Here is a 13,881-nt window from a genome sequence, read left to right as displayed (position 1 = left end):
GGTAATTTTCTCCCTTTTTTGTGTGGCCATTAAATAAGCGTACTCGGCTGCTCGCTGAATCTCGGCTGCAGTTGCGCTCTGACGCGTGAACATTCTTGTGATCACAGCTAAGAGTTTCACAACAGCAACACTCGATGCGCGTTCTTCCATTGAAAATTACGAACCAGCAAAATTGTATGGGTTTGCGAGCAGCCAATAAAAATTGTAATAAAAACTTTCGGCGCATAAACGTAGCACCTTGAGGCAGACAGCTCTATCAAGCGCGCTTACTTTGTCCGGTCATGCAAAATGCGGGAAGATATGACAGATAGCGTTCTGGCGCACAAAATTTAAGGTCTCCAACTGAGTAAAAGATCCCAGGTTATCATCTAGATTACCCCTAATAAACATCTTAATATTTCCACCGTAAAACTTATCACAATGAGATAGAAAGGTTGGTTACATGTCGCATTTTCACAGAGGTTGCTCATAGTAGGACATTTTTTTTATTGGATAGCGCTGGCAGCTTAGAACAGGTTGACATCAATTTGTGTATAAAAGCTGTATGCAGGAATGAGTACATGGTATGAAAATGACACACGGAATTCGCGACACAGTTAGGTGGTTATGCATTAGGTTACCATGGCAGCTGAACAGCTTCGAATTGTTCACAGCCGGGTCACTGTTTAATGCGACGAACAACTGGATCCGATGCAACATCACGGTAATGCGAGTTCTTTATTCGAGTGGCCTTGAACCACCGTGACTATAAGTTTTTCGGGGTACACTCCAGTATACATCCTTGCCGAGCAAGCGCTAAGTGCTGACATGGTCGTACTAGACATGGCAGTATATACTAATTCTTGTTGCCAAACTGTATGAAGCGGAGCTCTTATATCCTTAAAATAAAGCGCTTCTACCACGCCGACGCCTCCCTCAAAGCGCAGCCAGGCCCAGCTCTCCGCGCGCGGCTGTCCCTGAACGGTGGCGACTGGAAGTAGGCGCCTCCCGCCGGTTTCGGGCGACGTAGCAGGCCGCACCTAGTGCGCTTCCATCGAGCGGCCGTGGCTGGGCATTCATGTATAAAGAACATATTGTGGTCATTTCGAAATGAACACAGTTACTGCGCTAGCTGGAATCACGGTTACAAATGGACTTTTTGATCTGGTCTTGCCATTTTGTGGTACGATTATTACTGCTCCCGATAGCCTACTTTCCAGCGATTTGTACTCAGAGAAAACACTTGGTATCTTACGTGATAGTACCACTTCTGGCTAATGAAAATCATGTTTGCCTCCCTAGTCGGTCTGCAAAGGTCTTCAGTAAAAAGTTACGTTTCCTGTTGCTTAGCTTCGCTCATAGAGTTCCAGGTTCACCGAAGTAGACATAAAAGTGAGAGCTTTTATGCGCTAAATAAAGTAATGCATCAACCCAAACAAATGTTTAAAGCGTTTAAATAAAGATTAAGAAAAAGCAACAAAACACAAAAAGCCAGTGGTTAAAACTGTTAATATTTTATTCGTCAGATTGCCATCAAAGCTTTCACCTGGCATATTCACATCCACGAATTGCGTTTCACCAAACAGAAGCTTCTTCCCACGACTGTAAGCGATGAAGATAACGAGCAAGAAGCACTGGAAGGGAACGAAGACGTCGGAACTTAATTCTCATAAGTTACATTATGTGAAAAACTCGACGCATCCAGCGTAGGACAAGCGGTTTTGTAGCCAGCTACATATAAATCTTGTCCTACACTGGGGCGCAATCAGCCTAAAATTTACCTTATGACGCTGACTTTAAGCTGAGACAAGGAGAAAAGACGTGTAGCGTTCTTCTATCTTCAGACGAATTCAAAATTTCCAGTACTAGTCTTTTACCACTGCGGGAGCGCACTGCGGTTTGGTTTCTGAGCACTGGCATGAACCTTCGGTCTCCGCTGTGACAACCAAACTTCAGCTAAAGCGAGAAGAGAAGCGATAACTCTTCTGTGTACCAATATTTACGGGATATGTCGGGTGACCCCTGGTAGCCGGACTCTAAAATCGATGTGATATTTGGTATAGCTAATTTATCATACGTGGGCAAACATAAATAAATTAAGAATCCAATAAAGCCATATCCGAGTAGATCTAGGTCCAAAACATATCCGATATGCCCATATATGAAGACGAGTGTGTCCCTATTTTGGCCAGATCTGGTTATACCAGGACACACATAAGGGAGATCTGGGCGTGCAATCACTCCACTGTGTCGGCTACATATCTCAGAGTGCTGTTTTGACCCATAAAAACTAATTAACCGTTGGCCAATAACGATACAGGCACTCCTCCCTTAGTATTCGTATAGGATGCGAAGTGAAGTTTTTCTTGGAGTAAGTGATGGGTAACGGTGGTTTCTGTCGTTCGGAGAAATTCATCCCGCTATCTTAATAAGACTGCTTGTTTTGCGCTAAACAGCAAACTCAACAAATATTACTCATAATAATTTTGCTTACTGCATTTAGAAGTAATCTCTATCAGTCTAAAAACAACTTGAATGCAGTGATCGCTCAGGTGCTCGGTAGAAAAATCTACAATTATTGTGGAAATTTTATATATTGCATAAGCCCGCAGATGGAATACTGCACTGCCTTCCTTTGAAAACTAGAAATATTGCTTCGCTTAAGACGGCGTAACATATTAAAGTGACAAAGGTTACGTCTGATGATAAAATTGGACCAGCATCTGGAAGCTCTACCAGAGAACAGAGAACACTATGTTAGCTCTCACACATACAGCTAATATTTTGCGCTCTTTGTGGTAAAGTCATGTTCGCATGCATTAAACATTGCTTTTCTTGCTAGAATAAAGACCCTTTGTTTCTTTGGGTCACTTGCGGATACACTGGGGATAATTTGGGTGGTTCAGGGCGATATCACACTGCAGACAATATTAAGAAGGATCGAAGCCAGGAATTACTTGGTTTGCTGCTGCAAGCTTCCGTAGTTACACATGCACTGGTTTATGTGACTTACCAGTCTCGTAAACACAGCTACATTTTGTGGCGTCATCGCATGTGGCACTGATTATTGGTCTTCCAGGCTCTTGCTCCTGGCACGCTTCTATGCACCTGACTTCATTGCACTCTGCAGTTAGTGAAAAGGAAGTGAAGACCGCTTGCATTCACAGCTGATACATATTGTACCATTGGCAAACCAAAACGAAAGCCGCAACACAAGGATGAAGAACTCAGGCAAACAAAACATGTGCACGCACGCGATTAGCTAGTTCTGAGGGACGCTTTAGCTAAAAAGCGGCTGCGCCCCCGCCGCATGTAGCAAGCACATCCGACTTCTTTTGATTGCATTAGGCAAGTACCCCTGACAAATTTGATATTAGAAAATACTAATGACAAAACGCCATTTCTGTGCGAAATTTGAACTGCGAGGATTTCGCGGTTTATACAGCAATTATACAGCATTATACAGCACGCCTCTAATTGTGCAGCGTGCTGATGAGACAGCTTGTGACATCTAGGCTCTGTTTATCGGTGCTTTAAAATACGGCAAATTTCACCGTAGGTTGCCTATACAGCAATTATGCCCCTGTGATTTCTAATGCAGTACCTGCGCACCTCTGAGTGGTCGCGCTACCATTAAAAATTATTTGCTACGCCAAGATTTTGATGACAGTAGTTACCGGCCAAGCCACTGCAGGTGGGACAATAGAGCGACCACAGAGTGACAAAGTAAAAGAGCCGTGATAAAACAGAAGACTGTGATTAAGATTTTTTCAAGACCTCATACCACGCACCACAGGCATCTGGGAGTTTTTCGCAAAAAAGGAAGAGTCACACAATCTTTTTTGAAAAGAGGAGATGAGTCGTGTATGTCCACACGCAAATGAGTTGTAAATGCAGTGAACCTTTTGACGCAAAAACTGGAGCAAAAGCGGCGATTCACCTTTCAAAGATCTTCTCTTTCTTCGGTCTTCCATATCTGTAATGGAGGAAAACCAAAGGACATCTGAAGATACTGAACTGCGCACTTGGTGCTGCCAAACGTTTTATTGATTTCGATAGCTAGTATGATTGCCTCAAGGGGCGCGCTTGATAAGCCGGGCAGATGTTCGGAGTGTGTCGAATTCTCAATAATATTATGATGGCCTCCTAATGCACAGTCAGCTGAAAAGCAGGTATTGGCCGTATTACTGGCGTGTTCATAGTGCTGAGAGTGCTTATTTGATTTGTTGCTGACGATCGGTGCACGCGACAATTTCCGGCGGCTTGGTGCAATTTGCTTTCACCTAGCTAGCTGTCCAATATTGCCATGGCCCAAATTCCTTCCTTGCAGTTATATTTGTTGTTTCCCACATGTCTTGTTTTCGACCAAACTAAATGTGTGCGAAGTCGGCCAAATGTCGATACTTATGTCGAATGTCATGGGAAGTTGGTCTCACTAGCTGGTAGCGCTCGCTCGTCTTCTTGCTTGTCTGCTACGTTTTCGCTGTTTACATGGGAAACACTTAAATTCGCTTCGAAGTTCTCTTTTCGAAGACAACAGCATGAACAAGGTTGTCCGAATATGCATTTTACAGGGATACAGTTCATAAATATTTTGAATGTTCCCTTAGTTAGAAGCCTCGCATATAAAATGCTAGTAAGACCAACTTTTGAATATGCAAAGACAGTATGGGACCCCCACACTGCAACAAATCGTCATAAATTGGATAGGGTTCAATGGATGGCTTCTAGGTACATATTTAACAAATACCAGCATGTGCATTCTCCGACTGAACTATGTAAGCGTGCAAACCTCACCCCTCTAGAATTACGAACTAAGATTGACAGATTGAAATTCCTTTTTTTTAATTATATACAACCAGGCTAATATTAACTTATCTAAATAATGTGTAATATCACCGGATCCACGCTCCAGACAGGCACAGTTTGTGCCGTCTTTGCCAAAAGTAACCAGGCTGCTCCGAAGGCGGCCGGAGCAAGCGCGCGGCCGTGTGGCGGCGTTGCGCTCGCTGTGGCTTATCGGTGCTCGTCAGCTCCGAGAGTACAACAGCTGACGTAACTTCACACCCTCACTCTCGCCCGTTGGATGATAAAAACTAGGCGCGTATGATCTGTGGGCTGCGGGCACAACCAGGCTGCGAAGCCTGGTTGTGCCCAGCGAGGGCGCTCAGTATAGCGACGGGGCTATTATCTGTTCTCGGCAACTGCGGAAAACAGAAAAGCAGGTGATAGTAGACACGGTGAGCTCTTGTTCGTTTTTAGGACGAATATGTGCTAGATTTGCCCGACAATGCTGCTCTGAAATAAGGGTTCCGCGAACGAGAAAGCAGTCATGTGCATATAATGGCTAAGCGTGAGGAAGCTGTCATTATAGTTTGTTACCTATACCAAAACTTATCTACAAGCAAATGCAAGAATTTGTTAGAATCAAACATTGATCTTATTTACACACAGCCTCCCCAAGCGACTAGCGCAATTCTGCAAGCCTAAAAGAGAGATAAGGTGGCTTGGAAGGGTTCACAAGCTTTCCCATAAATTTGTACCGGAGTTACGGTCCGTAAAATTGCAGTACGCAAGGCACCTCGGAGAAAGCATGTTGAAATTTCAAGGCGCGTTATCATTCTTCATGTACAAGCGCATCAAACACGCAGGAAAGCGCAATTCTGCTGGTGTGTTTCAGTAGCGAATTGCAGAACCCAAACACGTATAATTATATAGCGAGAAACGCGACATATCTGCTTCAGGGCAGTTGCCGAGAAGAGCGAATAGCCCCATCGCTATACTGAGCGCCCTCGCGGGGCATAACCAAGCTTCGCACACGTGAAACCGCAGCCGGCACATGATACGCGCCTAGTTTTTATCATCCAACGGGCGAGAGTGAGGGTGCGAAGGTACGTCAGCTGTTTTACCCTCGGAGCTGACGAGCACCGATAAGCCACAGGGAGCGCAACGCCGCCACACGGCCGCGCACTTGCTCCGCCAGCCTTCGCAGCAGCCTGGTTACTTTTGGCAAAGACGGTACATTCAGCCTCCGGTTACTCGCAATGATGCATTCAAGTACAGCTTTTTTCAGTGAGTAATTAATGAATGGAATGCACTATACCAGAGTCTGCCGTCAAGTCTTCTTCCATAGGCGTCTTTACAGATTGGCTGGAAGCTCACGTTTTCTGAATATCTGTTGCTCTAGGATGTTGTTTCTTTTTTTTGAAATGCATGTGAGAAGTGTTATGCAGCACATGATAAACTTTTTTTTTTGATGCCTACAAATCATTGGACTGATATTTTTTTGTTTCTTGTGATTTGACAGCACAATGTTGTGTCTTTATGCTCAACCTCTCTAGGGCTTACAGTATAAGAAACAAACAAGCAAGCATATTTTTCGTAACTTGTCACAAAGGACATATCGAAATTCGTTTTCCGAATGCTAAGTGATAATGTTACCACGGAGGCAGCACTTCGATGTAGGTGTCTGGAAAGACTACGCCATCGAGAACGCGATGTCTACTACAATGTGCTCCTTCTGGGCGAAAAGAGACATTGAGGAAAACTCCATCCATTTATTGCTATTCGTAAAAACTGATTACATCATTATTTCGTCCCAAAAATAAGAGCAATTTATGGCTAAGAAAATTGTGTTCTCAGATCTTCCCGCTAGTCCAATTAAGTTTGAAATGTCAAACTTGAAAGCGTTCTGTGGTTTGTATACTGAACTCAAGGGTGGCGTAGCTAGCTTCGGATATCCGGGTACAGAATAAGTCTCGATGTAAGAGGCTTACTTGCGATGGGCGGCACTGGGCATGCCCGTATCTTGCACTTCCCACCTTTTTAGCTTTTTCATTAAACCTTTCAGTTTCAGCTCAAGTAGTAACCAAACTGTTTTTGTTAATCTCTCGATGCGGGCTTGCTTAGGTTTGTTCTCGGTATCTCTTTCAGAAGTCCAAGTTTAAGGGCTGGCATTAGCGCCCAGCGTTGATACTATTATCTATTGCCAACGGCTCAACGGTGAAAAGTGAGCCCATTTTGGTACGTGATTTTGATCGTTTCATGCATTACAATTTGAACAGATTTAGCAAAATGAATAAGTCAAAATTGACAATTGCACCAGTTTCGTGTTTCGACTACAAAACTTAGAGGGAGAACAATAAGGACAACCCACGTCTTCAAAATGCTACCCTGCAGACATAACTTTGCTGGCACACGGATACCGTATTTAGGTTATCTAGAAGTCTTGAAGAAATCTGAGAAAAACGCACACAGTCTTAATACACTACGTCTGCTCCGGGGCGTATGAGGTTCAGATTTCCGTTTTAATTTTACAGAATCCGAAAAATGCCCACCTGACATCTCTAAGGTGCAAATATTTGAGCATCTTGGGCTAGCTAGGCTGGTAGGTTGTTTCCAAACAAGTGCTTAATTTTTACCACATTGCCTTCTGCCTACTTTTGTTATAAATGCATCTTACTATATACTGTACCGCATTTCTAATGCACGCTAACAATTCATCAGTAATAAATAGCTATGTGGTTCCTTGTTAAAAAGAACATACAGGGACCCTGTGGTTAAGAACACTACCTTAAAGTTAGCGTTTTGCTAAGTGGCATGCTAGATATGGTACTCGAAGAGAAAATTTGTACCTGTTACCTTCATTTTCCTTCAAATAACCTACATTGTACACAGGTCTACTCTGCAGTTACCAAAATGGCAGTTCTGTCATGGGACAGGGCATAACAGAGAGTACCGTTTATATAGGAAAAACTGTTTTGAAAATAACAGATTATATTTAAAGAGATTTATAATTGAAGGCCGTGTAATCAAGGACCCCGCAATCTGACTTTTCATATACTCTGCGGAAGGAGCAGAATTGTTCTGGAGCGGCAGCCGAAAATCAGGGCAGAATTGTTGTCTCTCTAGTGTACATTAGCGTCTTTCACTGTACAGTGGAATCTCTACTAATATCACCTCGCCAAAGTCAGTAAATATACTGTTCTAGCTTCTGATTCATTCACGCGAAAGTTGAGTCTAATAAACAACCTCTTTTCAAAATACCTTCTTTGTTTGCAAATACCGTTAGGTGGAAGGAGAGTTATGTTCGTTTCAAACTGCGGTATTGCCAACTGTATCGATTCCTTACCAGAAGACGGGAAGACCTGAGCACGTGGTGTGTTCATGTCACTTCAGACGAGGACTAAGAAAGCGACTACCCCAAACATGAAATAAATATTTACTTCGAGGAGAATTGCCTGTAGGCGGTTAGGAGGCGCACATGTGCCCGACTTTAAAGAAAAATAGACACTTCCTTCCGTTTTCCAGCACTGGTAGCAGTCTGCTCCTACGATAAATTTGTTGATTGGTATCCGCGCTACAGGAGCCACCGTTTCCTTTTTTTTATAAAAGCAACTAGCACTTTTACAAAGCAGGAACTAACATGAGAGAAAATGATTTCACTTGGAGTTTTTGTTTTCGGTCTTTCCAATCCAGCAATTCATGCGGTCGTCTACCCAAGCTGTATATAAGTGCATTTTCTCGAGCTAAACATTTATTTCATTAGTAACCATCTTCTACTTTAATCCTCTTCTGATTTTATGATACGCTAAACTACCCAATTTCTGTCACCATTACTCTGGCCTGAAACTTCTTTTCTGTTGCCAGCACAGGGTTGTAATTGGATTCATTCTGCCCTGTCGTTCTCTTTGATGGATTTCCTTACCATGCAGAGCAGGAGTGTACGTACCTGTTCTGTTGCAGAAGCAAAAATTGTTTATGCACTTCGATTCCAGCAACACTTCAGGTGAGTACGTTTCCTCGCAGTATACGTGACACAACTCTTCCGTGCAATCTGAAAATAGAATGCTCTCTTCTCAGACTTTGCTGCAGGCAGCATCCCACAGCCTGCAGCACTTTTTTTGTAAACAGTTGTACCCCATGTGGCCGGAAGAAGTCGTGGCAAGCATGATTTGGAAATGGTATAAGAGAAATGATATCGTTATGAACAGGAGCTCCTCGTTGTTTGCGAACAATGATCACTCTTCTCGTGGAAGTAAAACATAAAAAAACCGTATGAGTCACAATAACTTCATACAGATTTGTCATACTAAACTCAAATGTCATACAATCGTATATATTTCTCATACGTTGAATGAGATAGGTATGAGATTATATGAGATTTGTAGAGTTTATTATGAAAATTTGAATGAGGTTATTTTGACTCATAAGGTTTTTTTTTTTTTTTTACTAGGAATATGTGTATATGATCTTTTTCCACAGCGCTTTTCGCTGTATGAGAGGGTGTACAAATTAGCCAGGGCTGGCTTGTCACCGCATTCTATGTACTCATCTCTTGTTTCATCCAAGGCTAGCCGACATTGAGCACATTCTACTGATAAATAGTAAAGGCATGCTATGTTTTGCTAGTTCATGTGAGCAGATTTACTAATTTTTTTGCTTCCATTTTCTTTTGACTAACTGTGCCCCTATTGCTTTTAGCACGGCCCCCACCACCCCAATGCAACTAAAACCAGCTGCGATTCATTCTGACTACCGAGTTTTCTACCTTTAAAGCACACAGCGTAATGAATAAATGTAAGTGCATTTTGCTGACCTTGATGAAATGAACGGCGGCACAACAAACAAGAAACCACACGCGCACAGTACGCATCTCTTTCTTGTTTGTTGTGCCGCCGTTCATTTCATCATGCACCAACTCAGGCTGTCACTCTTTGCTCAGTTGCATGTAAATATCTCCCCCTTTCAGTATGTCCCTGTTCTATCCTTATCGATCGGTCATTTCGAGACACGAAACAAAAATAGGAACAATGATAAACAGACACAACCCGTCTAAAACAAGGAAACATTTTGTTCTACACAGCTAAGTAAAGCATCGCATTGTACCCGAGATGGTGCAAATCCATTGCCCTCTCCTTCACCGACCTTACGATCGAGCTGAGCAACAAGAAGGAACGTTCCATTACAACGGGTTGTGCAGAGAAACGCATCCTTACGGTGTTTCCAGAGCGGATCTTTCTTGACATCCCTGTGATCGTTACCGCTACAATTTCGAGCAGTTTCTAGTAAACGTCTCCTCTTCCTCTATGCATAGTGGTGATTCAATTCACCGCTTAGGAGTTGGCGTCGTGATGGTTAGAAGTTTGGCGCAGAAGGAGCTTCTGTACACGCAATGAACACACGCTCGAGTTTCAATTAAAAATTGCCATTCTGTTTTCCGCTAGCCTTTCTGATGCGGACAAGAGAAATCCCGGCCGAAATGTTGTAAATGAGCCGCGAGATCAGTCAAATAGGCCTACTGAGTATCAAGCCTATCAGTTTTGTGTGCGGGACTCGCTGTTTAAATGTCACTTGCTTGCGTCAGGTCAGCTGACTGACGTATCGTCTAAGTCATCACAACTTATAGCCGGCGTCTTTACTGCGCCTTCCGTTCCTTTCGAGGTACTTTTTGCCCCCTTTTTGACGGAGGATTGAACGTAGAGGCCTCTAACCGCGGGAAGGTTCCGAAGATTGCTACGACCAGTGGAGAGAGAGTCTCGCGCTCCTTGTTCCCTTTCTTCTTCCCAACGAAATTTAGCTGGACACCACATCTTTAAAAAAAATACGAGGGACTTAATGACTAAAGCTATGAAAGGCGGACGCCTGAGTGCGGCATTCTGCTACGCAACTTGCACTAATTCGTAATTAATTATTAGCTTTTAGGTAAATTATTAATTAGTCATTAAGTATATAATAAATAAATACTATTAATTCAATTATTTACCATTAATGAGTTTAATAATGAATTATTAATCAGTAATCAAATAGCACTTACTGGATTGGTCATTGATTAATAATTGGTCATTGATTGACATATGGCCATATAAGGCACGCATTCGCGCATACTGTGGTGGGGTTCTGCGAATGGTCGAGACCTCTGTGACGTCATCTTGCCTCGTCCAATCAGAGCCGCCTCAAAAGCGGAACACATTTCGTCCACGACAGCATGAGCCATTAAAGGCTTTCGCCTTAAAACCTAGGCTCGGCGACCCGAACAATGCCACTGTAACTGAAAAGCGACGAATATTGCAAAAAGCAAGTGCGTATGTAAACGTGGCCCTTTTTCATCTGATCTCGCTGCTCGTACACTCTAGCTACTCTCCGCACAGGCGTCCTATCAGATGGCGTAATACATGGTCACTCAATATGAAAAGCAACAGTCAGATTGCACAAAACGATGATTCGTTATTTGCCCACAGAACTCAAACACGACTTTTGTATTTTATTTGCGCCACGAGGAATTCTAGTCAGCGGACTGGAAAATGTATGCTTCGCAAATATATATGCGTCGGAGCAAATTAATTATTTATTGGAGGCTCTTGTTTTCGTTCTTACCGAGCAACTCCACGCCAGGGCTCTCCTACCGCTATGCAAGCCGCATCGAGAAGAGTATCGTTGATCACAGGCCAGCAGGTGAAAAATAAAATGCGAATTTTCGTAGTAAATGCTCCCGTTTCCCACTCGTCAACGTCCTTGCGCTGTTTTAACTTGCGTAATAACAGCCAGTTCGGTTTTTTCGACGTACTATGCTACATGCGCAAAGACGAGCGGAGGCAAGAGAGTGCACCTAGCAAGCTATTCGAGTAAAATAAGTGAAATAAAGATTCGCTATGGACAACAAAAAAATCGGCGTGGATTGAAAAGGTCGGGCACAGCACCCCACGCGCGCGCGCGCGCGCGCGCACACACACACACACACACACACACACACACACACACACACACACACACACACACACACACACACACACACACACACACACACACACACACACACACACACACACACACACACACACACGCACACGCGCACGCGCACGCACACGCACACGCACACGCGCACGCGCACGCGCACGCGCACGCGCACGCACACGCACACGCACAGGCACACGCACACAGACGCGAATAAATACATATAGACAGTGAATGCGCAGACGTCGTGTACACCTTCCTCCACGTACGCCGGGCGCCGCTCGACTATACTCTCTTCATCATAGGACCCGTTATCAGAGAGAAGAGAAAAATGTTTGAGAAAAAAAAAAAAACACGCAGAGGGCAAGGTGGACCAGGATGGTTCCAGGTATGCATGTGAGGTAGTTTTACAGCGTCTTTGCTGTCACATGACCTGACACGAACGAGGTGCAAACAGCGAGTCCCTTTGTGCACCTGCGGTATTCTAGTGTTGCCGAAATTATTTGTTTTTCGACACCTATATGCACTGGCAATTCAACAGCATCGATAAAAGGCTCTCTTCTGCGTTCACAGCAAACAAGGGCCAACACCGAACCAGGTAGCAACTCCCCTAAAGTAGCATACGTCTTTTTATTTCGATGCTACCCTTGAAAATAATTGATTTTTTTTTCAACAGGCAACCGCAGAGCAAGATATATTATTTTTGTGCGAATTTAACTATTTAGCGAAAAATCATGCACTGAGAGCGGTCAGCAAACATAGTTCTACTGCTGTTAAGGTTTTGCGATAATCTATCGTACCAGACTTGGGCTCAGTTAATATTAAAATACTTATTGGGAGTTGAACTTTTAACATGCGTACATTTAAAGAGCGATCGATATTATGAATGCGGTCAGCAAACCACATGGTTATGAAAATTAAGTGATGCTTGTTGCTATAAATAATAGTTACTTTAACAATTTAAATCTAGCTATATGTATCATATAAAGCAACGCAGCGGCAGAGACGCCAAATTCGAACTGTGCGCATTCAAAAACAAAATGCGGCCCATCCTTCTGAAACGGTGTACTTTATCTAGAAGGACGCTTTTTCTCGGGCGGCTCATTAGCCTATCTTTGTTTTCCTTACGAGCGTACGAAGGTGTGGAGTCTTCACCACGACGACGTTTATAAATTTTGCTTTATGACGCTGATCGCACAACCATCAATGTATTCGCGACAAACTTAACTTTGCCAGCGACTTTGCTCTATTTTGTATGAATGCATAGTGTATAAAACTGTAGCACTCTTACCGTCCTCGTAGAGGCAGTGGCATACGTCCGATGCGGTGCAGTTTGTCCTTAGAAGTACCTTATCTGGCTCCCTTCCTTCACAGGCTTTCTTGCAAGCCGATGGAGTACAGTTGCCTATTACCGAGGCAGATGAAAAAAGGATGCTTGGCAGAAATGCAATACTGCTCAGAGCACTGTATTCCATACAAAACAGAAAGTTTGTAATGTCCAGAACATGCCCAAATTACAAATCACTTGAAAGTGGATGTTTCCAGGAGGTGCACTTAGGCAGATACATACATATTGCCGCGAAGCCTTCAAAACAGTATCTGTTGTTTTTTAACAGCCGCCGGCATACAGGCTTATCACTCTGATTCTGGACCGCGTATCAGTTCCGTAATCTTTGTTTGTTACTGCTCGATGTCGCGAGTCACACCTTTATCAGTTTTGTTGTAGCGCAAGACGCACCGAGATCTGTCTCGAAGGTTCCGGCCACTCGCTTGTCTTTCCACAATGATCCAGCCCGTGCTGGTAGCTGTTTGCGACGTTATCTAGATTCTTCTGTGCAGCCTTTAAATTGAGCGTTGCCGAGTGTGACGAGCATTCTTTGTTCGACGATCGACGAGCACGTTTGTTTCTATCGCCGCCGCCGAGTTGCTTAGTTCTTTTGCGGGCGCAAGTCAGCCCAAATAAAGAGTTTCTTTAGTGCAATTATCGACCTCTTCATTTGTGTCGTCGACCTCGTCACTACTACGTGACATCTGGTGGAGGTGCTGCATTTGATCCTTCAAGCGAAGACCCAAGCCGTGTTCCTGTCGCCCTGGAAGACCAGCCTACAGGTCACCGAGCCAGCCACCGACTTCAAGGCCTACAACCCGAACACGGTCTGCTGCCTGACC

The 13,881-nt window shown here is 43.8% G+C and overlaps 1 protein-coding gene across 1 annotated transcript in view; it reads right to left on the bottom strand.

Annotated features, from left to right (window-relative positions):
* Window positions 1-3,626: 3,626 nt before the first annotated feature.
* LOC146190161 (uncharacterized) overlaps window positions 3,627-13,881 on the bottom strand; it is a 195,215-nt gene continuing 184,960 nt past the window's right edge. The window contains exons 47-50 of the mRNA XM_084605427.1: window positions 13,004-13,176; window positions 8,711-8,815; window positions 3,920-3,955; window positions 3,627-3,667 (exon numbers count right to left, since the gene is read on the bottom strand). Of these exons, the coding sequence (XP_084461553.1) occupies window positions 3,627-3,667; window positions 3,920-3,955; window positions 8,711-8,815; window positions 13,004-13,176 (355 nt within the window). The remainder of the gene's footprint in view (window positions 3,668-3,919; window positions 3,956-8,710; window positions 8,816-13,003; window positions 13,177-13,881) is intronic.

This window comes from Amblyomma maculatum, chromosome 5 (genome assembly GCF_055883805.1).
Source record: "Amblyomma maculatum isolate TAMU_Amacu chromosome 5, ASM5588380v1, whole genome shotgun sequence".
Classification (NCBI taxonomy): Eukaryota; Metazoa; Arthropoda; class Arachnida; order Ixodida; family Ixodidae; genus Amblyomma; species Amblyomma maculatum.
Note: the sequence above shows the minus strand (reverse complement) of the source record. Positions and strands in the feature narration are given on the sequence as shown.